At 35.6% G+C, this 27,556-nt stretch overlaps 1 protein-coding gene across 12 annotated transcripts in view; it reads left to right on the forward strand.

The window, feature by feature from the left end:
- Positions 1-27,556, forward strand: part of KCNIP4 (potassium voltage-gated channel interacting protein 4) — a 399,406-nt gene that overhangs the window by 289,693 nt on the left and 82,157 nt on the right. For 3 of the 12 annotated variants that reach the window (XM_069014346.1, XM_069014345.1, XM_069014348.1), the window contains exon 2: positions 2,938-3,000. The exons of 7 other annotated variants lie outside the window; for them this stretch is intronic. Coding sequence is in view for 2 of the 5 variants with exons in the window: in XM_069014335.1 (XP_068870436.1) it covers positions 11,039-11,150 (112 nt within the window). In the remaining 3 variants the exon portion in view is untranslated. Of the gene's footprint in view, positions 1-2,937; positions 3,001-11,038; positions 11,151-27,556 lie in introns of those variants that run through there. 2 more of the 12 variants (XM_069014335.1, XM_069014338.1) reach the window with 1 other exon arrangement.

Raw genomic sequence — 27,556 nt, forward strand, 5'->3', positions numbered from 1 at the left:
GGTGTGTTAGACAATGTAATTCACGAGGAAGGAAAAATGTACTAGACTGGAATTCACCAAGGGAATTTACCAGTTGGCTGAACACCATATAATATAAAATTAACTTTACTCCTTTAGCCAGGATCCAAATCAGAAAATCTAAGGGATACCTTTCTGAGGTACTAGTTCTGTGAGCATATCCTGTATACTTATGTTAAGAAGTGTAAATCAGAATTAGTCATAAACCATGTTGAACATACAAAGTTGGGCTGAACTGTGTTGTTTTGTTACTGCATGTGAGCTTAGGATCTTGTTGAATCCCACACAGCGAGAAATGCAGTTGCTGCTTGACTGCTGCTTCTATTTGCATACATCTGGTATGACAGCAAGTTTTGACTACTTCTTGCAACATCTTTGTGCTGATTATGTCAGTTAAACACCACCCAGGATTCATTTCCTTAATTGCTTGGCCTTTCACCATTAGAGTCTGGCTTTTGTCCTCCTGAGCCTTGCCAGTCTTAGGCTACAATCATGAGATCAGCACTCAAAAGTGAAATGAGCACTGCTTGCAAGGTATTTTAAGGACAAAAGCTCTGATTTTTGTTTGTTTGGGGTTTTTTTTGTCAGGTTGTATTTTGTCTGATTTAAGATTATCCTTGAAAGCTCACACAGTATCAGATAAGCACCAAAGCAAATGCAGAAGTGACAACATGTTAGGGACAGGGAGAAAGATTGTCAGACCTGTTCAAGCAGCCTTGGAACAGCCTAATTATTCTCAGTGTGCTTCAGTGAATGACAGCATGTGTCACTGTCCTATTAGCAAAAAATAAGTTTGAAAATACACATTACCCAAAACAAGCATCGGTTCCAGTGAGGGAGTGGGCTGAGATCCGGCCACACTCCTGAGGTACCTCAACTGTAATCCCAACTTCTGAAACTGAAGGGATGCTCAAGTTTCTTTGCTTTTGAGGGATAAACAAGACATAATATTTTTAAATAATTAATACTATTTTCCTGAGAGGAAGTTGTTAATTAAATGCTAAGGCTATGGTTGGCCTGTCATAGAATGTTGCTCATCACTAATTGAATACCTAAAAACTAGTTACTAAATTTTTTCTATATAACTCTTTTGCCTAATTAGAATGAGTTCAGAAAAGAGCAACATGATTGGAAAGCTACGGAAATTGCTTCTGAGGAGATTAAAGAAATTAAAATTCATAGCCTGGTGTGCAGATGATTATTGGGGGGAAATGATTCCTGAAGTATTAATGACAGTAAAAATATTCTTAAAAATGGCTGAGAATGGCTTAAAAATTCAGCCAGTTCCAAATCATGTTGGTTTATCAGGAGGAAGACATGAAGGCATCTCATTTATGGAATTTGGGTTTTGCTGTGTGCATGTCAAGAAGCATCTGAAAATTAACTTCTCATGACCCACAAATTTGCTGTACATAATAGAATATCTGCTTATCTAAGATGTAAGCATGGATTGTATAGGTGTGGTAAACACTGCACAGCTACTAAAGAAGAAAAATTTGATCCCTGCATCAGCATAACACAATCAAGGTTCAAGACTGTGTGTTTCTGTATTTTATTGCTTCCTTCATTTCAGCATCTACAGGAGCCTCATGATGCTGTGCTTAGTTGGGCGTTATAATGATTTCTCAGGGAAAACCTGCAACCTTGCTTTAACTTACTTAAGTGATAAGTCATTGGAAGCTCATTGCTCCTTTCAGGGTTTGGTTTTATCCTAGTGCTGCTTTCCAGTTTGCAAGAACAGCAAAATTGCTGCAGCAGAAAGATTTTCATTCCATCCTATGGATCCTCAGATATCATTGTAGGTTCTTGCATTGGAATAGGGCTGTGAGCCACTGTGTTAGGAGCTGAAAAACATCAAGTTATGCCATTTCTTTTAACCCCTTCCCCATATGTTTTTTTATACTCTCTCTTCTGTGGAATAATGGGAGTCCAGCTCATAAAAGCTTTAAACTTCCTGAACTGTTAGTACTCTGCCTAACTTATACTTTTATTGGCAGAATTAAAAGGTCTAAGAAGCCTCTAAGATTTGTGAAATGTCTGAATGAAAAAAAAAGAAAAAAAAATTAAAAAAGAGGAAAAAAAAAGAAAATAAAAGCTCCCTTACCTTTCAATTTGGAGATTATATGCATTTATATCCCTGTGTCCTCATCCATTTCTTTTTCTTTCTACTACTACCATTTTTTAGGAGTAAACCTATTTATCAGGAGTCACCTATATGTAGGTGAATTTCAGACTGAGGAAAAGAAAAAGGTCTTCAGTGTCCATGTTACAACCCACTTCAGAAGGCAAGGATAACCCAGGTTCTTGTTAATAGATCCCTTGGGATTTATTAGAGTGAAACAAAACTGAATACATATATATGTATTTATAAATACATATATGTAGGGTTTATTTCGGAGCAGTTTGGCTGCAATGGAAAGCAGGTGCATAGGCATCTTGGTTATTATCTGTAGTAATATAAAAGCTTAAAAATAAAATTCAAGAAAATGTAGAAGAGAAAGAAAGAAAGGATAAGAGTAGATAGATATCACCATGTCTGGATCCATGAATGAGATTTGATTTTTGCAATTTTGATGTCCATTGGTCAAAGTTATGGTCCCAGTCTTGATCCACTGCAGGTGGGGGAAGCCTGCAAAATACAACTTTCAGTGGGTTAATGTATGCTGAGGGTCAGGTGGGAGTGTTTTACTCTGTCTGATGCAACATTGTGGACCACGGGGCACTTTGGGAGTCGCTGATGGTTTATGATAGCTCTCACATCAGCAAGGCTGAGCCAGCTTTGCCCCATTGGAAGGGATGAATGCCCTCAGGTCTAAGTGTTAATGTCCTAGTATTTCCCTGGAAAGCAGTTTTTCATATCCAAGTCATTTCTGTAAGGGAGGACACGGATATCATAAAAAGCACTATCTTGCATTGCAGGATCTTCTTCTCATTGACCTCTTCCCACATCTGGCTCAAAACCCAGCTTGTTGCTGAACAAAGGTCAGTTTGTCATGTCCATCCTCCAGTGGTAGGTGTGCACCCCCTCTGCACCTGGGTGGTTACTTTGTGTATGGTCAGCAAAGCACTCTGCTGTTTTTGCAACTCAAGTGTTTTCAGTCATTAACCATTAATATTCCAGTCTCTCACAAGGTGGTATGGACTAAATTCTGAATATTGCATAATTCTGAATGGTAACCAGATGTTGCAGATCTGTAGTCAAACCTGTGCATATTTCATATATAGTACAAGTCTTATTATATAGAGCTAAGGGACCAAATTAGGATTACAGTGCTTTCTTTATTGTGCTGCAACCATGTAATATGGATTGATTTACTGTAGCTCTTCTTTACAGGACAGATACAGTCATTTTTTAACAAGAACATCAAATGTAGAAATATGTCAGCCACTTCATTCTTCATTTATAATACTTTCCAGTTGCTATGGTGAAATACAGTCTGGAAAAGCCAAGGAGAGAAATAGAAGATTTAGTGTACGTGGGTCATTTTATATCAAAGAAAGGTGCAGCACAAGAAAAGAGCTGCATAATAGTGATGTTCTTATGATTGAGGTTAATAATACATTTATTTTTTCCTTTGGTTTATTTGCTAACCATTCATTGAACCATAGGGACCCAGAAATACCAGTTTTGAAAAAGGTTTTGCACAGGATGAATTGACGATTTTAAATTGAGAGATGATTTGGAGGCTTGGATGATGGATATTCCTGTTCATTAGTAGAATATTAGCTTTTATTACTGGCATACACAGTTCATTTATTTTCTCATTCATCACCACAGAAACACCTTCCCTTTCTATAGGAACTTCTCTGAGGTCATCTAACTGCACAGCCCATAAATACATAGCTTCCTGGATGTATGGGCAGGCACAAGTGGGTATAGTCATAATTTGGCTAACAGAAAATGACTGAATATGGAGCTGTGAATGGTGCTATTCTGTTCCATCATTTCTGCCAGCTTGATGTGTAGGCGTCCCAGTAGTTTCTTATTTGCATGAATAAAGTGATTGATAATGGCATCCTCTTGCGTCAACGTATCATTACAAAAATAGTAGTGAAAGAAGAAACTCAGCAAATCAGACATTACCATGTTTGTTCCAAATGTGAAAAGACTGAAGAAGACAAGGGTTGTACAGGCAAAAAATTGCATTTTCTTATAAGCAGGAAAAGCATATCTTAGTCAGAGGAAGGTGGGTGTTTACAGCTAACAAAGTAGTTGGGTGTGATTGGCCCTTAGTAGTTCCATTATACTGCACTTCTCCTGTGTAGAAATATATTTGTGCCTACAAATTTGGTAGTGGCCATTCCTGCTGAAGCAAGTATGATTTAATACAAAAAAACCCCCAGGTCTTTAGGCTGAAGACACAGTTGCATATTTAGAGATAATTTTATTTGTCAAACAAACCAGTGGGCTTTGCAGTAAAATAAACCAGAATCTGATTACTGACTATTACTGAATGTAATTTAACCTTGTTTAGGAAACATATAGCTGCTCTTTAATGCTTTGCTAAAGCTTAATAAATTAAAATGCTACTGTTGCTCCTGTTGCTACTCTTTGTGAATTAAATGCAAGGACATGCCATTTAATTTACAAACTACTTGTAGATTAGGTATTCTAAACATATTTGTATAACATGCTGTATCAATTATATTTTTTTACAAATAAAACCACCGGTAAGTATTATGTTATGAGGGGAGTTGGCAATGGTTTTCCTGTGGGATTCTTTTCAGTTCCTGTTTTCAGATCAGTAATGGCAGCAGTCCTTTGATATAGATCAAAACAAGAACAAAAGCTTCTTAGAAGCAAGTGAGAGCCATAAGGTGAAAATGAAGAGAGGAAAAAAGAAATGAAATCCCATGCCATAGCCTAGAACATTTATACAGCTATAACTGCAATATTATTTTAGTGTAATTTACTTCTAAGTATGAGACTGAACCTTTAGAAACGTGGATATCATATTTTCTTCCTTGATTACAAACCAGTGAAATTTATCTTGCCTGTAGAGATGTTGAATTTTTCCTTTCTCAGCCTATATTCACTTACAGTCATTAAAGACCTAAGGCTCTTCGTGTAAATATTAAGGAGGATATATGAAGCCCAACAAATTTAATCTTAGGTAATTACTCTCTACCTTGCTCTTCTAGCTAGCAAAAGTTTCCCTGCAATTCTGTCTGGATGAGTAATCTGCTAGTGTAATATTGGGCTCTTGAATAGCTGCAGCGCTGGTGAGATGAACAATGTGATTCCATACATTAGCCTCATTTTTCTAAACATTTCATGAAAGTTACATGATGTTCCGTGATTAGCTGTAGCATCCTACAAAGGAGGCATTAAATTCAAAATTATTTTACCCTGAGAATAATTATTGAAAAGGTATGTGTAAATTAATTTCTTCTCCTGGTTTTTGAAATGCTTTCTAGTGAACATAGTTTTCTTCTGCAGATCAGAGATAGAAACTTTTCTGTGTAGAAAACTGCAGTTTATTGCCTGTGAGTGGGTTTCTTACTGGCTAACTAGTAGGATTAAGTTCATTATCCACCAGAGAACTTTCCTAATAAGCTCAGATGTGGCATGAACAAGAAGCTGAAGATTTGCCGTTTATCTGACCTGTATGTAGGTGCCCTTTCTGTGTTTGTTTGACCATCTCATTCTCTTCTGGCTGTGCAACATCTCCCTCTGGAAGAAGTGAGTACAGAAAGAAGGGCAGCTAATTAATACTTCCAAATTTTGTTTCTATTTCTAACTCATCTGCAGTTTCCCTTTTCAGATGCATTGGGGGAAAATATCAATTAGACTTTAATGAACTATTACTCCCAGCCAATTAAGACACACACACACACACAAACACAAATTAATTGCAACACTGCAGATTTCATCACCCAGGAAGGGAGTAAAATTCAAGTCAATTAATGAATAATAATACATCCTTGCCTTAAAAACTGTCATTGTACATTAGACAACAGCAAATACAGAATGTCTGTACAGAAATGAAAATCATTATAAGAATAAAGAGAAAAGTCTGAAAAGACTGATACTGTTTATAAGCAGATGTTAAGAAGAAAATATAGCAAAAAGACATCAAACACTTAAATGTATTTGGAATCAGGTAGGTTCTCTAAAGGAGTCAGAAGAAATATGAAAAGATGAAGAGTTTATAACTTCCAGCAAAAATTTCTTGTAAATATTAAAAGTTATTTAAGAGAAATAAGGGAATTAAAAGAAAATACATATCATTTTACTGTGCTAATTACAATGACAGATATAATCCAAAAGCAACAGCTGACTGGGATTACACTGATTTAAAAATAAACAAAGTATAAATGAAGTGTGATAATACCAGATAATTTTGAAAGCACAGGGTAACCATATTATATTGTTGGGAAATTTTATATCCTAATACACTCGTAACTGAATTATTATTTAGGTATTATTTAGGTATTTTTAGAATTTTCAATTGTTTTATTCCTTAATTGTGAATTCCTTAGTTCTTAGCATCCTATGTGTTATTCTTAAGCATTTGCTACTTCTTTTAATGTGTTAAATTAGGTGGAATTTTTTGGTTTTAAATGGCAGTTTTTCTCTGCTCTTAGTCAACTTTGAAATTAATGAAATTTAATTTCCCATATCTAAGCTTTATAAATAGTATTTCTGAGTGTTTTTTTCTTTCAAGAAGTAAGGTAAAATTGTTGGTATTCTACAAGCATACATCAATCAGTTACAAAATGTACTTAGTGCATAATATACTGTCCTATTTAAGGTGTCCTTTTTATATTATTTGTATTCCACACATAAATGATTCTATTTACAATGGTTAGAGTAGCCAGTAATTGGTTGGGATTGTTTGTGGAAAAATTTTAGGACTCCAGAACTGTATCATTCTTGTAGGTGCCACTAATTTAGGCATATCTCATCTGTCCAGTTCAAAACTCACTTGGGATCTGTGCCTTTAGGTAAGATATATCTCCAACAGTGCTTCAGCACAGATTCCTCTTGACTCTACTTAGGAGAGAAATATTTGTTCTTGTATTTATGCAGAGGTTCTGAGTTCCAGCTGAAGCTCTCTGCTCAGTCAGGCCAATCTTCTTCCCCTCTGGCACATCTTTTAGCACATGGGGAACAGCCTACTCCTGTAACTGTAATGTTGCCTCCCTAGAGCACTTCCAGCCTCCCTGGACTCCTTTGCCCTTTAGGACTGTCTCTGACAGGACTCTTTCAACCTTATCAAGCCAGTGTCTGTCTAGATGCCCAAGGTGGCCTTTCTAGTCACCCCCCTCCAGAGTTTTCTGAGAATTGAAAACTCCCATTTCATGATTCTTTGCCCAAGATGGCCTGCAAGCACCCCATTAGCTTGCTCATCAGCTGTGTCAGGAAGTTATCTCCCACACACCAGGAACCTTCTAGACTGCCTGCTCTCTGCTGTATTTCCAGAAGACATTTGACAAGTTAAAGTCCCCCATGAGAACAAGGGCTAGCAATCACAATACTTCTCCCAACTGCTTATAGAACATTTTTTGTGCCTCTTCATCCTGATTGGGTGGTCTGTAACAGACTCCCACCATGATATCTGCCCTCTTGGCCTTTCCCTTGATTCTCACCTATAAACACTCAACCCTATTGTTGCCATCATTAAACTCTAGATAATCAAAACACTCCCTGACATACACAGCAACCCCACTGCCTCTCCTTCCTTGCTTGCTTCAAATCTTAAGGGAGAAGAATTGAAGGCCAGTGGAAGATGCAAGGTTTAGATGGGACAGCTTCATAATGAATTCTAGTACTTTCTTTTTTCCTTCGTGCAACCTAGTGAAGAATCACAGGGAAGGTTGTGCAAACTTAAATATATTGCTCAGTCACCACCAGAATGTGTTGAAAAGTCAAAAATGAAAGCTGGATTTAGGGAAAGAGAACAAGCCAGAACAATGCTTGGCTATTACAAGATGTCATCCCCTGGTTTCAGTTTCTTTCAGATTTATGTAAAAAGGTGTTTCCTTTTGTATCCTGGAGGGTTACATTACTGAAAAATTCTTTTTCTTTCAACAACTTTTAAAATTCATTTGTACTGTCAGTACGGGCACCCTGTAAGAATGTGACACATAAATACTTGTTTTTAAATAATTGAACAAAATGCGAAATGTGTGAGAGAAATTACAATGGATTTTGAATTTAGAAGGATCAGAATACAAAGAGTTGCCCTGTATATAGCAGAATTTTAATATCTCCTTCTTCAAGATTGATTTAATTTTCTAATGTTTTGGGGTGTAGAATTTTTTTAATTGAACTTCTTCCAGAACAACTCACATCTCTAAGTAACATTGTTGTTTTAATCTGTTCCATGGCATATTGCAGAAAAGATTTCATATATCACTTCCTTCTTTCCACATAGTTTCTTATCCTTGCTGCTTTGCTTTCTAGGGTTAAGGCTTGGAGATTCAGTGTATGGTTCCCCTAACTTAGAGAACTATCCTGAGAAACAACAGGAAAGGTCTATTTCTTTTTTTAAGGATGTATTCTCTGAAGTCAGTAATCAGTTACATTGATTCAAGCGGATGTTCTCAGCTTATGTTTTTTTCTGTTTAAAAATTCTTCTGTAACTCATTTGCTGTGCAGGTAGAATTGGCCTCTAAAACTCAGCAAACTAATAATCTTTCTCCATTTCATTTTTTTTTAAATATCCAAGCCTTTCTTCTTGTATGAAAGCAGAAAACAAAACCTTAGCTGTGTCTGGGACCACTTCTTGCTGGGTGACTTTGTGCACGTGGGTTGGAACATTCAGTGGTGGAGTAGAAGGGCCTCTGTTCCCAAGAGTGGGAAGCTTAAGAACACAAGGTGGCCTGAACCTCCTGCATGAAAGGAGAATGTGGACTGACAGATTTCTCCATTTTAATAATTTCCCTGAGACTATTTATTAACAGTAAATAAGGCCTCTTTCACTGATATAGTATGAGGATATATTACGATTATTGTTTCTGAAATATTGTAAACATTTGTTCATGCTTTGTCATTTAAGAAAAAGAACACAAATTTGAGAAAAAGAAAAGCCTAAGTAGGAATAACCTCAAGGAAAAAATAGAAGCCAGAGATGAGAATGAGGTCAAGATGAACATGTCAGAGTCTTAAAAGGAGAAGGTGATATGGAATAGCTAGAAATTGTAAAGAGGAAACAAAATGTTACTTTTCTATTAAAAGGAGAAGGACTTAACAGGAAAATGTATTGAATCATTAATGTAGAATATGAGGTAAAAATAATGACATATTTGGAAGGTGCAAATGTGGGATAGTGTATTTGGTTTGATTTGCTTTTACTGTGCTTTCTTCTTAGACACTGTTTTAGCTTTACAGGGTAATGGGAAAGTGAACCGACGCTCAGATGGAGAGCATATATAAATAATAGAGAATTCATGACATTCTGCTATTAAATACCCAGAAGTGTAAAATCAAAGAATATTCTTGTTTATATATTGACTAGATATAACCTAAAATTAACTGAATTACATGCATTTTTGAATAAATAAAAATATGTAGATTCTAGAGTTCTGCCTATATTGTGATTCAATGTGTACAGACTTCAAAGAAAAACAAAAAAAAAGCTGATAGTAAATTGTAGACTACATTTTTCTTTCTCTACTTGGTAGCCCATAAACAATAGATTGTTAATGTTGCAACTTTTATTATGGTAATTTAAAATTATAATGAATTTCTAAACAAAAATAGAAGTATCTGAGCTTCTTGATAGTTAGCAAAATTCTTGTCTAGTTGAAAGAGTTCAGCAACCTGAGTGGTTGATACTGGACATCATTTATGTAATTCTTTTTAGTGCTAGAACATGTGTTTTTAATAATAAGGGTGTCTAAAATTATTTTTTTCTGAGGCTTTCCTTCTCTTTATTCTTGTGCCTTGTATACCAGTGGACAAGATTTACTTAAATTATTGGGATGGGGACGAGGGTAAGAATTTAGGCATAACCTTGTATTGTTTATGCATGTGCCGCATAAAGATTCTTCAGAGTGTATTCTTTGCACTGGGTATCCTCTTGGTAATCACATTAATAAACTCAGGACAATTAGTTTTATACAGATTGTGTAATAAATCAGCTGGGATTCCTTTTTCCCTGATGTGTAGCCTGGACAAGATCTTCCCAGGAGCTGTGAAAAACGCCTAATACTCATTCATGTATATCAGAGTTTGGGGTTCAGCACTTCTAGGTTCATGTCCTGAGGCAGAAAAGCACTGTTTTGTTTCTTAATCAATAAAGAATACATTCTTCCTGGCTGCGGATCAGGGGTTTGGGCAGTGCATGTCTCCTTGACAGCACTGGATTTTGCTAGCTGGAGGCACTGATCATGCTGATGTGTATTTCTTTAATTTGTATTCTCACTTTCAGTGAAGATTCTAATTAGACTCGGTGATGCTTAAGAGGAAGAGGCAGCGTTTCTCTGAACATTGTTCTTTCTAATGCAGAGGATGGTAGTTTTCTGACATGCAGCATTTAGCATGTGAAAACAGATGTCTGTCTTTAGAAAACTGTCATTTCTCAAACTTAACAAAAATTGTGCTAAGAGAAGCTGGGGAAAGGCTGTGAGGCTGGGGAGAATTGCAGTGCCTGTGCCTGGCAGTGCTGGAGTACTGAGTGCTGATAGCAGCGTGCTACCTAGTGCAAGTTTCCAGAGAGCTTTTCTTCTTGGCACTGACACAGCCAAGTCCCTGCTCCGACACAGATGTTCCTCCAGCAGCTCTAAGTAACGCTGCTCGACGGATACAATGTCATACCCAGAGGTTCGTGGTCCACCTCAGCCTTCTAGGAGGACTCGCTACTGATGAAATCAAATGCTTAGAGAAGCATGAGATACAGGGCTTTATCTAACATTTTATCTCAGCTGGAGTGGCTGGTGAGCTGCCACGGCTTGGTATAGTGCTGCTTTACACCACTGCAACTTTCTTCAAAGCGAACTCCTGGTAAAATCCTCTAATTTCCCTCTGATTGCAAACCGGTGTGAAGACTGGAATGATTTGCCTTTTGGAAGAATGTTGACTCTCGAGTGGGAGTCAGAGGGACTACAAACAGTGGGTATTGTTGTGATTATATTTGCATCTCTGAAGCTGCTTCATTTGCTGGGACTGATTGATTTTTCAGAAGGTAAAGTGGTCACTCACAGTTTGTGCTGTTTGTAGGTTTGGTGTCTGATCTGCTAAAATAGAGAGCATCAGATATAGAAGCTGTGAAATGAAAAGAGTGAAAGTAACAGAATAAAAATCCTGGTTTGTTTCTGTTTCTTTTACTTTGTTATTGAAAACAGGAGTATATGCTAGCATAAGATTTTTATTTTACAATTAATTTACAACTGTCTGTGAGAGGATGTTTATTAAAAAAAACCTTAAATAGTGAACCTAACACCTGTCAGTTGCCTTTAAAAGCTATTCAGTGCTACTGAACTTGATAGATTTTAGTTCAGTTCATGTTTACAAAATGCTTTGCTCTTCTGAATTGTGATGCAATTAGAGTTTTGTTCTGTATCTGTGCTTTAAAAATCTGTTTCATAGATAAATGCAATACACTGTTATTACAGGATGAGCTTTAGGGTGAAGCCTGCTCTACACCTTTCAAAAAAAGCCATAGATGTCAACATTAAATGTGTGTATTTTAAATATATATCATGAATATATGTTTTAAAATTAATGTTGCTTGCTCAGAATCTTGTCTGCTTTCTACTATATAGGTCTAACCATTTCATCTACTCCCAAAGAGGGCTTCACATCAATTTATTAGGACTTTTGTTTCTATACAAAGTGAGGGGTTTTTTTCACATTTTATAGAAATGAGCTATTCCAGGTCAGTTATTAATGAGATTTTTTTGCTGTCAACTTTTCAAGTTTTTCACAAAATGTCTATTAAGTCACTGAAGACCTTGCTAAAAAATTCTTGCTTTTGTCATTATGTTTGCTCATGTGAGTCCAGACCAATCCTTTTTGCTGGGTAACTGCTTTCAGTCAGAATCACACAGCCAAGGGGAGCACTCCAGTTTTCTGAGACATTAACTTTTCATCATAGAATAGGATCTTTGATGGATGTAGATTCAAATAATAACCTCATAAAATTGTTCAGTGCTGATAAAATTTGAAATCTTTAACACAGCACTTATATAGTTACTGAACTATTGAAATAAATCGTCCTTCAAACTGTATGTGGTAAGAATATATCTTTGCTTTGTTAGTATATAATGTATTGGTTATGAAATTACTTTTTCAATTCTAAACAATGGGTAATTTACCCCTCATAGCAGTGCTCACTTTTAGGTTTTTTTAATACTCTGGATGTGTAACATTTGTGACATGTAAAAAATCATCATGGTTATGGATTAACTTCAGCTTTATTACATGTGGTAACAAATAGGAAAAAAAGATTGAAATGCAAATTGCTTTTTTTAGCATATGTAGAATTAGATCCTTTTCCTGATTCCTCACTGGTATTGCCATTATGTTTGTGGGGAAAGTTTTTATATGATTTCAACTCTATTAAATCACTTTAAAAAAAATTCTCCTGGTACAAATTACACTGATTTTAATAATGATGATAATAATAATAATAATAATAATAATAATTTCAAGATGATCTATTGATTGAAGTACAACTTCTTGTTCTAATGCACCCATTAGTGTCATAGCATTTCCTCACATGCTAATTTCACTCAAAAGTACCTAGCAACATAAGCCAACCCCTAAACGTAAAAAGATTAAACTTTGTAAGGTACAGTTGATATATTTATAACTGCAGTGTGAGTAATTCCAGTAACTTGGGGGATTTCCAGTTCTCCTGGGCTGATCTGTGCTAACCAACTCTTCCATGTTTGGGTACCACCATTTCGTTAAATGAGAATTCTGCACGAAATGGTTAAGGAATATTTTATAGTGTATTCAGAACTAGTGATTTGTTGTTCACCTGCTGATTGCAGGGACAGGTTTTCTGTTCATATCCAAGGAGGAGCACATTTAAAATGCCAGTGTTGATCTGGAAACGAAAATGAGCAATGAGTCCTGCCCATCTACCACATGCAGGCCGGTCATGGGTCATATGCTGAAACAAATCTGTTCCCAGTTAGGCTTTCTGATGCCTTAACATGCCTGTCTTAACATCCCTGATATATTGAAGTATACTGAAATATCTCTGAAAGAAAGGACAGCATGTCTGATGTTTGCTAATACAGGGCAGAGAAGACAGATAAAGGACAAATCCTTAGTTGCTAACTTGCTACAGCTCTGCTGATTTTAGTGCAGCTATGGTGAAGAAGAGCCTGACTTGCCCTCATCTTCATGAGAAAACAGGAGAACCCAGTCAATCTGTTTAGTTTTACTGAATAAACTGAATCACAGAATTAACTAGGTTGGAAAAGACTTTCGACATCATCGAGTCTAACCTATATGATTACAGTGTTCAACAACTGGCAGGACAGAGAGAAACCTGATTTTACCCTGTGTCCCATACTAGGGACTCTGTTGTTCTGCTTCATCCATTCTCCACTTTCCAATAAGCAGAAAAGAGACCAGAATGAAGATGAAGCTGGTTCAGTGGAGCCAGCAAGCTATTTCAGTTAAAAGGACAGAATTGAATCAATACAACTTTTACTAGGAGAGATTGAAACTCCCCTTTCCCTCTCCTTCCATTACTTTGAAAGTGGTTTGACCTGACCATTATCTTCCCTCCAGCTTCCTTGCCTGGAGCTTTTTCTGCCTGGCAGCTTCACTCCAAAGCTTTTGTTTTGTTACTCAGGCTGGAAGGGGAGGAGAGGAGATCAAACTGAAGCAATGGAGCAGAACAGTAAAGCAACAGGGCCAGGCTTAGAGGGAATTCATCCACCAGAAACCTGGAGGGGAGAGATGGCAAAATGAAGGATTCGCTTTTCATTTCTGTGTCCAGAACAGCTGTCAAGTAGTAGCTATGGAGAGAGATTATGTAAACACGTGTGAGCAACTTTTTAAATATTAGGGAACTGCATAAATCAGTCTTTGAAAGGAAAAACTCTATGCCTTTTCCTACATCATGCACTGATTGTATCTTGAAATATAACATCTCTTACAGAAATATTTTTCTTTTACTTGTGAATAGAATTAGCCATTGTTGCAATCTATTTTAGACTCCATTATTCCTTCCCTTTTCCTTACACTAATCTCTAACAGTCTCCAGAGCTTGTTGTTGTCTTTCAAATGCTTATTCAGATATAAATGTCATGTTTGGCATGTGAATGTCCCATGAACTCCATGTCTTTTGGTTAGTAGGACTCACTGGTGTCTGTATGTCTTTCAACTCAATAGGCTATCAAGGCTGGGTGAGAATATTTGATCCTTAGTTTCTCCTACTGTGATGCAAACAAAAGACCAGTTCACTTGCAGTTATCAATAAACACATTTGGGTGCAAAGTCAGCTTTGTAAGTAAGTAATTTGTTGCTTTATCTAGAATCTGGAAATTGGTGAAGGGGGTAAATAGAGGTAGTTTTTAAGAGAGGTAGTTTTCTGCCTTAGGATGTATCTGCTCTATGCAGGTACAGAAAGATCTCTTTTTTTTCCTATCTAATCTAATCTAATCTAATCTAATCTAATCTAATCTAATCTAATCTAATCTGGATGGACAGAAGTCACCTCCAGTTCAAAAGTTATGTTAATGCATTTATCTGTTCTGTCACACAAACTGCTAAAATGTGGCCTCTTTCATAGTTCAGATACTTAAAAGCACAGAGAAGACATTAGGTCTGTCTGCAACCATCTGTGTTAACATGTTGTTAGTTACCCTTAGGGCTTAGCAAAACCAGTAAGGTTTAAAATATTGTCTGGAGTGCAGTATGACTCTCACCCTTAGAAAATGACTGATATGGGGTAAGGCATACTGCTGAGAAATTCTGTATTGCATCATATTCTGTAAGAAAAAGAACACCAAAAAGCATGGGAACTTTGTCCTTCTCTGCATGTGGCTGACCTGAATGATCCTAATTTGAATGTCCTCTTCATCCACTGGAAACTGCTACAATTCCAGCTTCCAACAGACTTTCCTATGCTGCTCCCTCTCCTGCATAACTTCTCTCTGCCAAATGGGGTGAATGTAGCATAATTCCACAGTAAACAGAAAGGCAAAAAATATGCCATGCAGCAGTACCTGTCCCCTTGCCTTTTCTCAGCAGCTGCTTGTAACACTTGGTCTCAGTAAGCTGTTCAGTTAACATGTGGTGGAATGACCACCTTCTACTTGTCTATTCTTTTCCAGACAATGCAGAGTTGACAGAACTACTGTATTCTGAGTAAGCATTTGTCACCTGCCCCAAAAAATTCTGTTCATGGGTGCTGATGTCCCAGTGCCAATTAATGGCATCAAGGTATACAGCATTATTAGGTCTCCTGTGATTGTGCATCTGCCACACCAGAAATGAGAATAACTCCCCCACCATCAAGTATATTAGCACCTGTGCACATAGACTCTGTTTGCTGCATATGAATAGATGGAAGGTGTTAAAGTTCAAATGCTATCTTTCCAGTAGCACACTTCTCCTCCTCAGAGACAAACAAACTGTATGACCTGTTTTCTTTTGGTTTGTTTTGCCCACCTTGTAAACCTTGGCAGACATTCTGGATTCAAGGTCTCTAAAGGAGAATCAATCTATAGAAGTATCTATGGATTGCACAGCAGAGAAGAGTTACTTTAGAAGACCAGATGTGAAACTGCATTAAGTTGCTGTTTTAAATCCAACCTTGATCCAAATAGATGTAAAAATTGAGATGTGAATTTCAATATGCACATTTATATAGATGTATTTCTGTGGGCTTGTGTTGGACACAAGACAGGCTGAAACTTACTGAAACTTGTGACCATCTTAATAACCAGACTCAGGGTTGTTGATGATGTACTGTTTACTCTACACCTACCCTCAAAAAATAGGCTTCTCCAGGCTTGGGAGAATGATTATGTTTGGAAAGCACTGTCTTGATTAAACTTAACATAATTATATTGAAAGTGAAATTTTTACTTTGTTTTGCTTTCCTTTTAGTTCAGCTGTTTTTCTACCTGGACCTAACGATATGATGCACAAATGACGTAAAAGTGTAAAATAATGTGCTTGGTAGAGAACAGCAAAAAACATTCTTTTATGTCAAAATTAGGGAAATCAAGCTTTTATCAAAATAGGAATAAAATGGGATAATTTACGTAAAAGTTGTGAGGAAGGGCCTTTTGGTTTATGAAGATCTTTTCATGAACTCATTTCCATTGACTTCTTCAGGGCATTTTAACATCCAGATCAACTGAATCACTGAGGAATAGGTCATTTTACATCCATATCAGTCTGAATTAAAAATCTAAATGCTGTGTGAAAAATGGTGAGAAATATTTCAGAGATGCTACAAATATTACCAGGAATATTTGTGTAAGGATAACGTACGTCCTGTCTCTTCACATGGGAATTCACAGATCCTCTCTGGTTCAGGATCATACAGTATATTTGCCTTCTAACTTGGGTAGGGCTCTTTTTGGCTGCACTGTTCCAGGAGAAGCCTTCCCCACAATCATTAGAACCTCTACTTTTGGTCTTGATTTTTTTTCGAGAAAATATTCATACTAATAGTCATTTTAGATTGACTATTTGTGATCAGGTAGAGAAGTTTGCCCTTGTATTCATCTCTGCAAATACAGAGTTGCTTTTGAAGCAACTTCATTTGAAGTTGCTTTAAGAATTCTGAGTATTCATCTCGAGGTTATTCATCCAGATATGTCTTGGCCATTTCTGGCCAAAATCACATGTGTTTTGAAAGGAAAGGAGGTATTTTCTCCCAGAATATAGATACAAACACCCCCAAAAAATGTAGATGACATATATTTGATACCTGCAGCAAAGTCTGCTTCTAACCACCTTGCATCTCAAAGCATGGATACGAGGAACTTCCTACAGAATGCCCTTATCAAGGATTTTCCCTGTGCTCTCTTCCACTGCTCTATGATCAGGCTGCTTTTAAAATTTAGCTCTGGATAAAATAATTCATTTTAAGATGACAAAAATTTGTTATGACAAAATATGCTTCTGAAAAATACCTACACTTGGTCATCTGAGTGTAGGTGTGGAGAGAAAAGCATTGCCTAATCTCTAATGTACTTTAGGGTTGAGAATCTAGAAGGCCTTGCTGTTGGAATAAGATATTTGCAGACATAAATAATCATTGCCTAAAATTTTATAGAACAAGATTAAATATACACAATGATGGAATGACTGAATGAAAAAAAAGCCTATCACAATGTACTGATCAGAAATAATGCCGTCACCTTTGGTCTCTTGAATCTTAAATTATTTGTTCCATTTTTGATGCACTTTTTGACCAGAATTCTTTGGCCTTTTCATGAGATATGGGAGACAGTGATTTTGTAGGGATTTATGTATCTGATTATGTGTAGACCTATTTGAAACATCGAAATTTACAAAGCAGCTGCATCTGTTCCATGTCATGCAAAAATAATAACATAATTTGGAGACATTATGCTACAATTTTATTGTCTAGTATGCATTTTAGCTCATAATAAAAATACTTATGGAATTTCCTTGGGGAAAAATTGCAAAAGCAGCCATAAAGCTCATTTTGCAGTGTAATCTATATAACTGCTTCATATTACTAGAGCAGTATGAAGAAACACAGATAAGACCATTCTGTTTATAGAAATGAAATATGTCCTTCCAAACTCTGTACTATGTGAACTTTTACAAATAGGCCAATAGTAGATTGATTGCATGTGTTTTGCATATGTGCACATTTCATGCAGCAAGAGGAATAATCTAAAATGAAGACCATGCGTACCAAATTTTAGCAGTAGGTAACCTTTAACAGATATGATATCTCAAGATAATGACAACTATATAATGGAAGGCCTGACATAGGTACAAATAGGTCACTTTTAATGTTTCTTTTTTAACGAAGCCAGTACTGATCAATGGCAGTAAATTATGCTTCTGCTGAATAATATATATTTTCATGGTAAAATGGTAGGCTATTTTTCAGATTGATTATTTTATAACTGCTTCTAAGTAGATTGGTAGATTCCAAATGTGCATTGGACCAATTTTTTGAAAATGTATAAAGACAAACAGATGTTGACTATTTCTGATAGGTATCTACCCTTATTTTGAGAACATTTTTAGTCTTCCATTAATCACTCAAGAAAGAATAAGTTACATCATACAAAACAAATCCTTGTTCAGACAATGCAGCTTTCATAAATTAGAAGGAAGAATATTGATAGAAGTTGACTAAAATGAGTCAAACCAAAATGAAGTGCAACAGTTTAGTGAGTGTTTCATGATGCTCCCAAAGGAGGCTTGTTCCTTGCAGATAAAAGTGCTGGGTTTGGAGTGGAAGAGTGGAATTAGAGAAATTTGAGAAAATATAGTTGAAAAGAAAGGGCAAAAAGAGTCTAGTTTGCTTAGTGGTCAATCATCAAATGAATAAATAGGAAGGTAAGGAGAGCCTCAATTTTTAATTTTTATTTTTTTTTTAATAAAATAGAAAAATTAGTAAAGTAATTTGGCTCATTAATTTCAGAGAATTAGTTTTCTATATGTCATGTGTCACTCATGTTATATTCAAGCATGTACTCCTGTGTAAGGGGAGAAAATGTAGCATTCCTTGCTCAAAACCAAGTTTTATATTTCTGAGTGATCTAATGGGAACTCCTTACTAAGCTGTGATTCTTCAGACAGTCATAGTGAGAGAGGAGCTGGTTTCAGCCTAAATATATCTGAAAAATGCAGCCATAATGTTTAACCTATGTACTAGCAGTTTGATCTATATCCTTCTTGTACTGTAAATACTTTAGATTTCTTTGTTTCTCAGTAAAAGACAGTGTTCTGGATTTTAAATGCCATTTTGCTAAGGCAAAATGTGTATTTTAACATTTGTCTTGCAAAGCTATATTTATGAAGCAATGATCTAAATTTCTTCCTTAGAGACAGTAACAGAAGAATATTCCACTTGATGTGAAGTAACACTCCTAGGGAAAAGCATCACTTTCTATAAATGGTAGAGCAGTGGTATTGTTTACATTGACATACTTACTGCCAGTTACTTTTTATAAGAATATGACTATTGGCTAATCTGCAATCAGCATCTTCCTATATTTCTTCTGTAGTTTGAATTGTTTATAAGTTTCTTTATTATTTCTCTGTCAGGCAGGTACCAATTGTCAGCAACTTCAGTCACATAATTAAAAGAATGACAAATAGATAGGGAGCTGGGTTGGCATTCAGGAACTCTCATTATGATTCCTTTCTTTTTTGACCTTAGGAAATGTAGAAAATGGTGACCATTATACTGGTTAACTCACAGGTTGTTGTGAGAATAAGTAGGATGAAAAAGTGGCATCCAATGCTAAAGTGGTGAGGCCATGTGATGAGTATTGAGAGACAGACAGACATCAACAGATTTCTCCTAATCTCGCTGTCAAAACCCAGGTTTGAAACTTGAACATGGTGGATGATAACAACTTCAAACTATTGAGACTATTTAAACCAAAAAATCACTCTGTGTCCAGATAGAAAGGCATTTGCATTAGTTAACACCCAAGATTTCACGTTTTTTACTAGGAATAGCATTTATTTTCTTGTTGAGAAAGCAGGTAGTCTCATCTCATATTCCAATAAAAAGCTGGTTTAGAATGAATTACAGTAAGATTTTGACTGTAGCATAGTCAGTACCTTATATTGTACTTTTATATACTTTCTGTAGTTACAAATGCTTCATATTACCTGTTCTTTTTAATACAAACCTTGCTGTTGCTTCTTTGTTTATTATGAGCAATATATTTGTTTGAACTCACATGTATATATGTATAGAGAAGTATACACTCCTTTATGAGATACATAGGACATAGAATACATTTATACACATATGCAATGAAATATGAATAATTTTAGAATTAAATTTATGGTGTACTAAGTTCAGGTAGATGAATTTGCCATATTTCACAGGCTGCAAATTAAAAAAAATCTTAGGTGGTTGTATTTCCATTGAAATATTTGAAATACAGGGCCTATTTCTCAGTCTCTTACTCATATGAATAGTTTTTTAATACAAAAATTTTGTAATAAAAATGCATTTTTAATTTCAGCATGAGGTGCTTTTTTCTTAATAAAGTGTGGCATTTTGCTATGGATTCTGTTTTCCCAAATATAAAAAATAGAATTAATTTTAATTTTAAAATGTAAAATAAACTATAAATAATTTGAAGGACTTTTTTTTCTTACTTTAATATTGTATATAGGGGTTTTTTTATTATATTTCAATAATGATGCACTGCAAATAAATGTTTCTTTGTTATATTTCAATAATAAATGTATGCCTTACATTGCTTCAGTTCTTTTTCCCTCTGGGCAATTTTTCATCCTCATTACTGAAGTCACTAAATGGAGCCAAATCAGTTAACTTGCAATAGTCATTTGGGGATTGGATTCAGCCCCTGATCCTTAGGTAGATCAGAAAACTGTTACTTTCTACTTGTTTTTCTCGGTTGAAGAAGCCTAATGCATTGTAGTAAATACAGAGCTTGTAGTGTATAGCAGAGATTACATATATCCATCACTTTACTCTCTCAGCAGAATATTGTGCACAAAACAGCATTCCAAATATAGCAACCAACACAAAAGTGTAGGCTGTTTTTACAGAGGTAGAGAACTTCAGTGTATACCAAATAAATGGATGCTTCACTATGTACCCATATATTACCATGAATTTGTGCTTCTAGCTTTTTTCCAAATGGAGACAAAATTGCTGAAAATGTTATTAGAAGCTTTTATTCAGATCTCTTTTATCCATGCCAGGTTAAACTTGTATCTCATAGATGAATGCTTGAATAGAAGTATCTGAAGTATTATAATTAAGTAAAATCCTGAGTAGCAAATTCTTGTTGTTATGAATTTTAATATGTGGTGCAATTTTGTGTTATTTGTATAACAAGACAGTAGTTGCAACCATTCCATTGGTTATTATTTTAAAAATTAGATTTTCTGCCTAAAGGCTTTACAGTTCAGGGCTGTTTCTCTTTGTACTGCTACAGAAGCAGCCAGAGAGAAAGCTGGCAACACAGGGAGCAACAATCTCATTTCAAGTTCTCTGCTGCTGAGAAGGGACAAGTAGCAGCAGGTCAATATCTATGGCAACTCATACTTTCTGCACTCTGCGTGGCATCCTAATCTGGGCTATCTGATGGAGGGACAGAGAGGAGATTCAGAGCAATGCCCACGTGAACAGAAAGCAGAACAGACGGGGTCCTCAAATCTTCTCCAGTGTTGAGGAGATGGCAAATGACAGCATTTGCATGCAGCAATGTGGCCAAGCATGAGAGTTTATGCTGCATAGATAATGCCCAGAAGCATTGCAATGGATGCACATTTTTAAGGAGGGCTTAGAACTATAATAGGTTAACTCATTAATCACAGCAGGGTTTGTTAAGGACCTGATGACGTTTTCAGCCTTTTAAGAGTGGATAAAAACAAAAAGAAACATGTGGGTGGGGGAGGGCAGACACAACACCAAAAAAATTAAACTATTTAGGATTTTCTGTTCTTGCCACTTTTCCAGAGAACTGTAGTTATTATTTACTTTATTGGATGATAAGTGAACACTTGAAAACAAACTGGTTTCAAACAAAGGAGCCTGGCAATGCAGGAATACAAATAAAGATACTCTGTTTTTTAGAAGACTTGAACTATGAGTTTTGGGGCAGATCTCAGAGGAAACTTTTCAGCAAATTAGGCCACATCAATTCAGTTCCTAGATATTGATCTTCATGACCCAGTTTAGACACCTAAATTTGAAAATGTAGTTTAATCACTAGTAGTTCTTTTCATGCTATTTATCCTCAACAGAAAATCCTTTTCTTTTTGATGTTTTTTCTGACTTTTAAGTTGTATGATCAATCTCTTCATGGAGATGAATCCAGACAGGTCTAAATCACGTGGTTTGGTATGGAGTTTAGTGGACTCAGATATCCAGGAAGCTGCTTGAAAAGTGCATTAAACTACTTCACACTGAGAAAACAGTTTTCATAGTCTTGGTTTTTGAACAATCTCCCTCATTCTTGTTCCAATAAAGACTAGTCTTACCCTGCAGGAAGTAAGAAGCATTATTTAACACCAAGTGATTCACAGTGTATTACTACTGCACTACACAGTTGTATATTTCTGAGGAAAAATTAACTTAATAATAGTTTTATTTCTTTAATCCTATGATAATTGAATTCATAGATTCTTGCTTTGGAATGTATTTGAGAATATTTAAGAGAGTGTACTTCTAAAAATGAATGGAAAAAAACCCCGTGCTATCTCTAGCTGGATATTTTAAAACAAAAGTAATATCATACATATTCTCCATTGCTTTCTTTTCAGTTGTGGTCTTTTTGCAAAACATTTCTCTAAGTTGAAACCTTAGTTCCTGAAAAATTATATAGAGGATTTAAGTCTTCTTGGCTTATTATGCAAAGGAGAAAGGAGGAGAAAGTTAATATGTTAGAATTGAGTTTTTGTTTATTTTTCTTTAATGGTTATGTAGCGAAACTGAAAATGCAACCTTTTCACAGAACTGAAACTCAGGAATTCATGGGGTCGATAGGAATGTGAACTGGCAGAATATGGTAAGCCTTCACCTGACTTAATGCTTTCTGACTTAATTTAATATCCATTTAATATAAATTTTACTATTTGATGAATATTTTACATTTCAATCATGATGCTCATTCCCAAAGCTTCCAAAAAAAGGAGTAAATCTCTATATTATTTCTATAAATGTATTCCTTTAATATAAATTTATCCTCTTATCATCCTAAGTAGTTTGGATTTTTCAAGAGTGCATGGAAGGTTTAAAAGCAGACAAAAGTACCAAGCTCCCTTAAAGTTGGGGTCCAGAAAATCTCAATAGTGAGCACATTCGAACTGAAAACATTCATGTGACAACTCCTCTCTTTTGAAATTTCCACCCATGTCTGTCTGCGTTAATATATTAGCAGGGTGGAAAGCTCTTTAAAAATAATTGCACTAAGGTAGTACATGTGTTAAGAGAGAGGTGTTCAAGGCCTAAATGTAGATAAAAGTTGGATATCTGAACTTCCTGTCCTTCCATAAAGGCATGAATTGAACTCTGATATTTTATACTGCCAGATATGTGTATGTTTCCTCTGGCACATCTTTTTTTCCAATTAGTAAATATCCTGTTTCCAAAACATTTGCTTTACAATGACAACACAGGGCAACCTGAGTAATTTGTATGTATAGTAGTTTCACAATAATTAAAATGGGTTCCAGACTGGGTATGCTTTGGGGAAATCATTAATCTTCCTTGAATTATATCTTTAAATTTGCAAATTTATATTAGGTACATGAAATTATTCATGTAACAGGATATATTTAACAAATTAAGGTTACTTAAATACTCAATGTGTAATGAAGAAGGCAAATATGCTACATATTTGCTTTTCATAGTACTATGATTATGTTCTTGTAATAGATGTTGAGATTTTCTAAAAAAACTATTTTTGTCTGGAGATAATTTTTTATTTTAATTGCAAATTTTCCGGCACACATGCATTCCACACCCCTAGTTCCCCACCCCAAAAAAGGCTGGTATGTGACCATAGTTTCAGCTGATTCGGCTTATTTTGTGGAAGATCAACTGGCACTAAATGTTTAATTACTGTATTCAACTTAGTGTCTGTCAGTTCATATGTTTGACACTAGTCAGGTACTTGTCATTCAACAGCAGGATACAAACTATCTCTGAAAGCGCTATTTTAAATTAGAATTGAAAGCTTAGGTTTTTTCACTTCAGTCACTACATCTGTCATCCTGCAGTCCTCAGAAAAGCCATGTTTGTAAATTGGAGCGAGAGGAGGACGGGAGCAACCTCTGAGTAGCTCAGTGTTACCTTATTTCTTGTCCTCTGTGTAAACCAACATGTTAAAGGCCTGATTTATTAAAATATGAATATCAAACAAAAGACTCTCTAATGGTTTAGAGACAAAGACTCTCTAACAGTTTAGAGTTAGAAAGTGGATGTTTTTTTGGCACCAGGCTCTGCATGGGATAGCTCCCTAAGACACAGGGCCCCGATCCAAGCAAACACAAAGCTTTTTATTTACAAAAATTATGAATATCCAAAATACAAATGCATATTCATAACATTAACACCTCCCATTCTCCGCTTCATATGGAAATGAGCTTACATGTCATTAAGCATGCGTAGTGTGTGCTCTGAATTGAGTCGGTGGTCTCGAACTGGGCCAGTGGTCCAAAATAAATGAAGTAAGCTCATCTTCCTCATTTTGACCTTTTTTGCCTTTTTGAACTTCAACAATCTTAATTACTTTAGTGACCTCCAAATTTCCTCTTTCGTGACTTTTGAACAGGTTCCCACCAAGGGAGGAAATCAGTAATTGTCCTTGTTCCCTACACCAACTTATCAATGTTTCTGTTCCTCGTTCTAAGCACAACTAAACAAACATACGAATGACAGATCATCAATTATTCAGTAATCAATTACTACCATCTTGAAAACCGTTTCAGGTCCAGCTCTCCTAACTATTTTAACTAACTCTAGCTGGGCCCTAATTCCCTCTTATTCTAACTAATTTCAACACAGCTAGCCTATAACTAAAATCATTATGTTTCTTTTAAATCCATGTTTCAGGCCAAGCTGTTATACTAAAGTGAGAGTTAAAATTAACTTTAAAAAATGCATTTTTTGATGTTATGGTAGCAGATAGCGTTTTATTTCAATCAATGAATAGAGTACTATCTGTTGATGCTACGTGTTTTAATTTTTTTCCCTTAGCCTCCTAGAAGTAGTAGGACATTAAAAATTAAATAGCAAAAATGAATTCAAAAGTTTATGATTTACAACTGTTCCTGAAGGGGACAGATTAATGAGAAAGACTGGGCTGGGATTAACTAAAGTGATTCTCCTTCAAAATTATTATGACTGTATTATAAGGGACTGGATTATGAAGGTGTGAAGGTATAATACACAGTGGAAGTGTAATAGGCTTAAAGAGGGAAAGTTTGTCAAATGTATGTCAAAGATATCACATGACAGTCCCATAGTTTAAGACTATATTTCAATGATCTATTTAAAATGAAGTTGAGTCAAAATGGTCTGAAGGTTGCCTACAGAGCTCTTTAATGGTTTATTTTGTGGTTGTACATTGTAATAAAGAGTAACGAAAACTTCCTGGAGCATGAATGATCTAAGTATTGTAAATGCTAGCCATGAAGACAGTATTTGGCCACGAATTCTTGAAACACCACTAGGAGCTCTAATTGAAAAAAAAAGGAAAGAGGCTATGACTAATTATTAATCTCCAGAACTAAACTGGTTTAATTAATTGAAAAATAATGGTTGCTATCAAAGTGAACTAAAAAGGTACAATTTCTGTCCATGTTTATTGGATTAGACCTTCCTGTTTTCTCCGAGTTGGGTACTGCAGTGGTGCTGCCTTGTCTTCTGGTAGCTGTGTTCACAGGCTGGATCTACACGGCAGCACTGTCCTCATTTAAAGCTGTCTTACCTCACTTTAACCTTTAGTCTAATACTGGCTCCATATGACAAACAGCCAACCAGACCACTGGCCTGTGAGCTGGGGCTACCACAGTGCCTCTGATGTTAGCAGGGTATGTTGCTCTAGAGACAGACAACCTCTTCCCTCCTCTTTCCTTGTGTGTACTTAAAATACACTCAATGTCATATACACATCATTAGCAAAGCAAATTTCAGACAGCAGAGACTATGAATAATATTTTCAGTGTAATAGAAATGAACCTCAGGTTAAAAAACCTCTCTCTTATTATTCCTTCTTCAACAATATTTTAAATTAGGTTAATACACACTGAGGCATTTTGCCTGTCACATTCAAATGAAAGTGGTGAACCATATGCTGGTTATTTTTCTGAATAGCTGTTCCATGTGAAAGCTATTTAAATAACAACATACAGTTGTGATAGTTCACAGTACACATTTATAATGTATAGTTACTCAGGGCTCGTCCTGCATTTTCTGCCAATTCCCATTTCTCATGAAGAAGCCTTGATTATAATCTTCATTGTTAAAGTTACCGGGAGTTTAGAATACGTAAGAAGTGCAGAATGTGCCCTCCTTATTGTTATCAGCAGAAGTGATCTTCAGACAATATGAATAAATTACTGTTTTTCAAATAGTAGAAAGGTCAGCTTCTACCTCTCTGTTCTTTGCAGAGTGAAATTGTCTGCTTGCTACTGTTAGTTTAATAAGATCTATTAATAATATAGAACTTTTTGGCTAGGAGAAAAAAAATCAAATGGCACAGGACTTTCAGTCCCCTTTTCAGATGATGCACAAATTTAGCAATTCACAAAATTGCATTATGAAAATGAGACACAAAATATTAATTGCCTTTTTGTTTTGATTATGTTTTTCTTCTTTTTCTTTTTGCCTTTTTTTTTGTTAGCTGTTTTTTTTTACTGGCACATCTATAGTAATTGAAAGACATCTTTGGTTTAAGCAAATCTCATAGGCAAACTGCTGCATCACAGTGGCTGACTATTTTAATAGCTGTGAAGAAATATACCTTTCTGGGCAATTCATTTGTAGTAAAATGACTACTAGGCTCCTTCTGCAATCTTTAAACTTTCCTTGATCACATGCTAGCAGAGAAAAATAGCTCAGCCAAGGCAATTGGTTTTGGTACCCTCTCTGCCTCAGTAAAGACGTGGTGTCTCCATTCCCAGGAGAGGAATGGTCTGGAGACCTTATGTACGTGGACTGTTATCTACTGCCCAAAGGAAATTAATACCTCAAAATTATGATTGTCGGCCGCATTGAAAGCACATAGAAATGTGGTTTTCAAGGTTATCTATGAGTTTGTTGAGCTGTAGAACTTTTAATTTATTCAATACTTTATTTTTTATTAGGAAACTGCACAGTCTTCTATGGTCAGTTAATGCTGGACTTTCTGTTTGTTTTAAAAATGAATAATTAAAGTTGCTGACCAAGACAAAAAATATTCACCTTCTTTTAAATACTGATGGATTTACTGGTAATTAGACAGATGTAGCTAAATTTTCTTATTTATTTATAGGTGTTGTTCATTGAAACATTATTCAAGAAAATTTACGATATTGTGGTGATTATATGAGGTGCAACATTACATATCTCCATAAATAAGAAAGATAATTTAATATATTATACCAACTATTTTATACAAACACTTATAACAGTGACACATTGAAAAGTAGTATATTTTACAAGTTTGTCCTTGAGAAAGGCCAGACAAAATGGATTGATTTAGCAAGAAACAAACTTTTCCCTTGGAATAAATTCCTATTTTTTTTCAAGATAAATGGTGAAAAAGCTGTACATATTGCTGAGAGGAAAAGGGATATGAACTATTCTCTTGAAGCATTTTTCAGGCTGGCTGTTACTCTAGCTACAGCTGCCAAGGTAGAAGCTATCTTGACTGCCAGGCTTTCAGTTTTTTTCAACAAAATGTTTTTTATCAGTAACAT

This window comes from Aphelocoma coerulescens, chromosome 4, assembly GCF_041296385.1.
Source record: "Aphelocoma coerulescens isolate FSJ_1873_10779 chromosome 4, UR_Acoe_1.0, whole genome shotgun sequence".
NCBI lineage: Eukaryota > Metazoa > Chordata > Aves > Passeriformes > Corvidae > Aphelocoma > Aphelocoma coerulescens.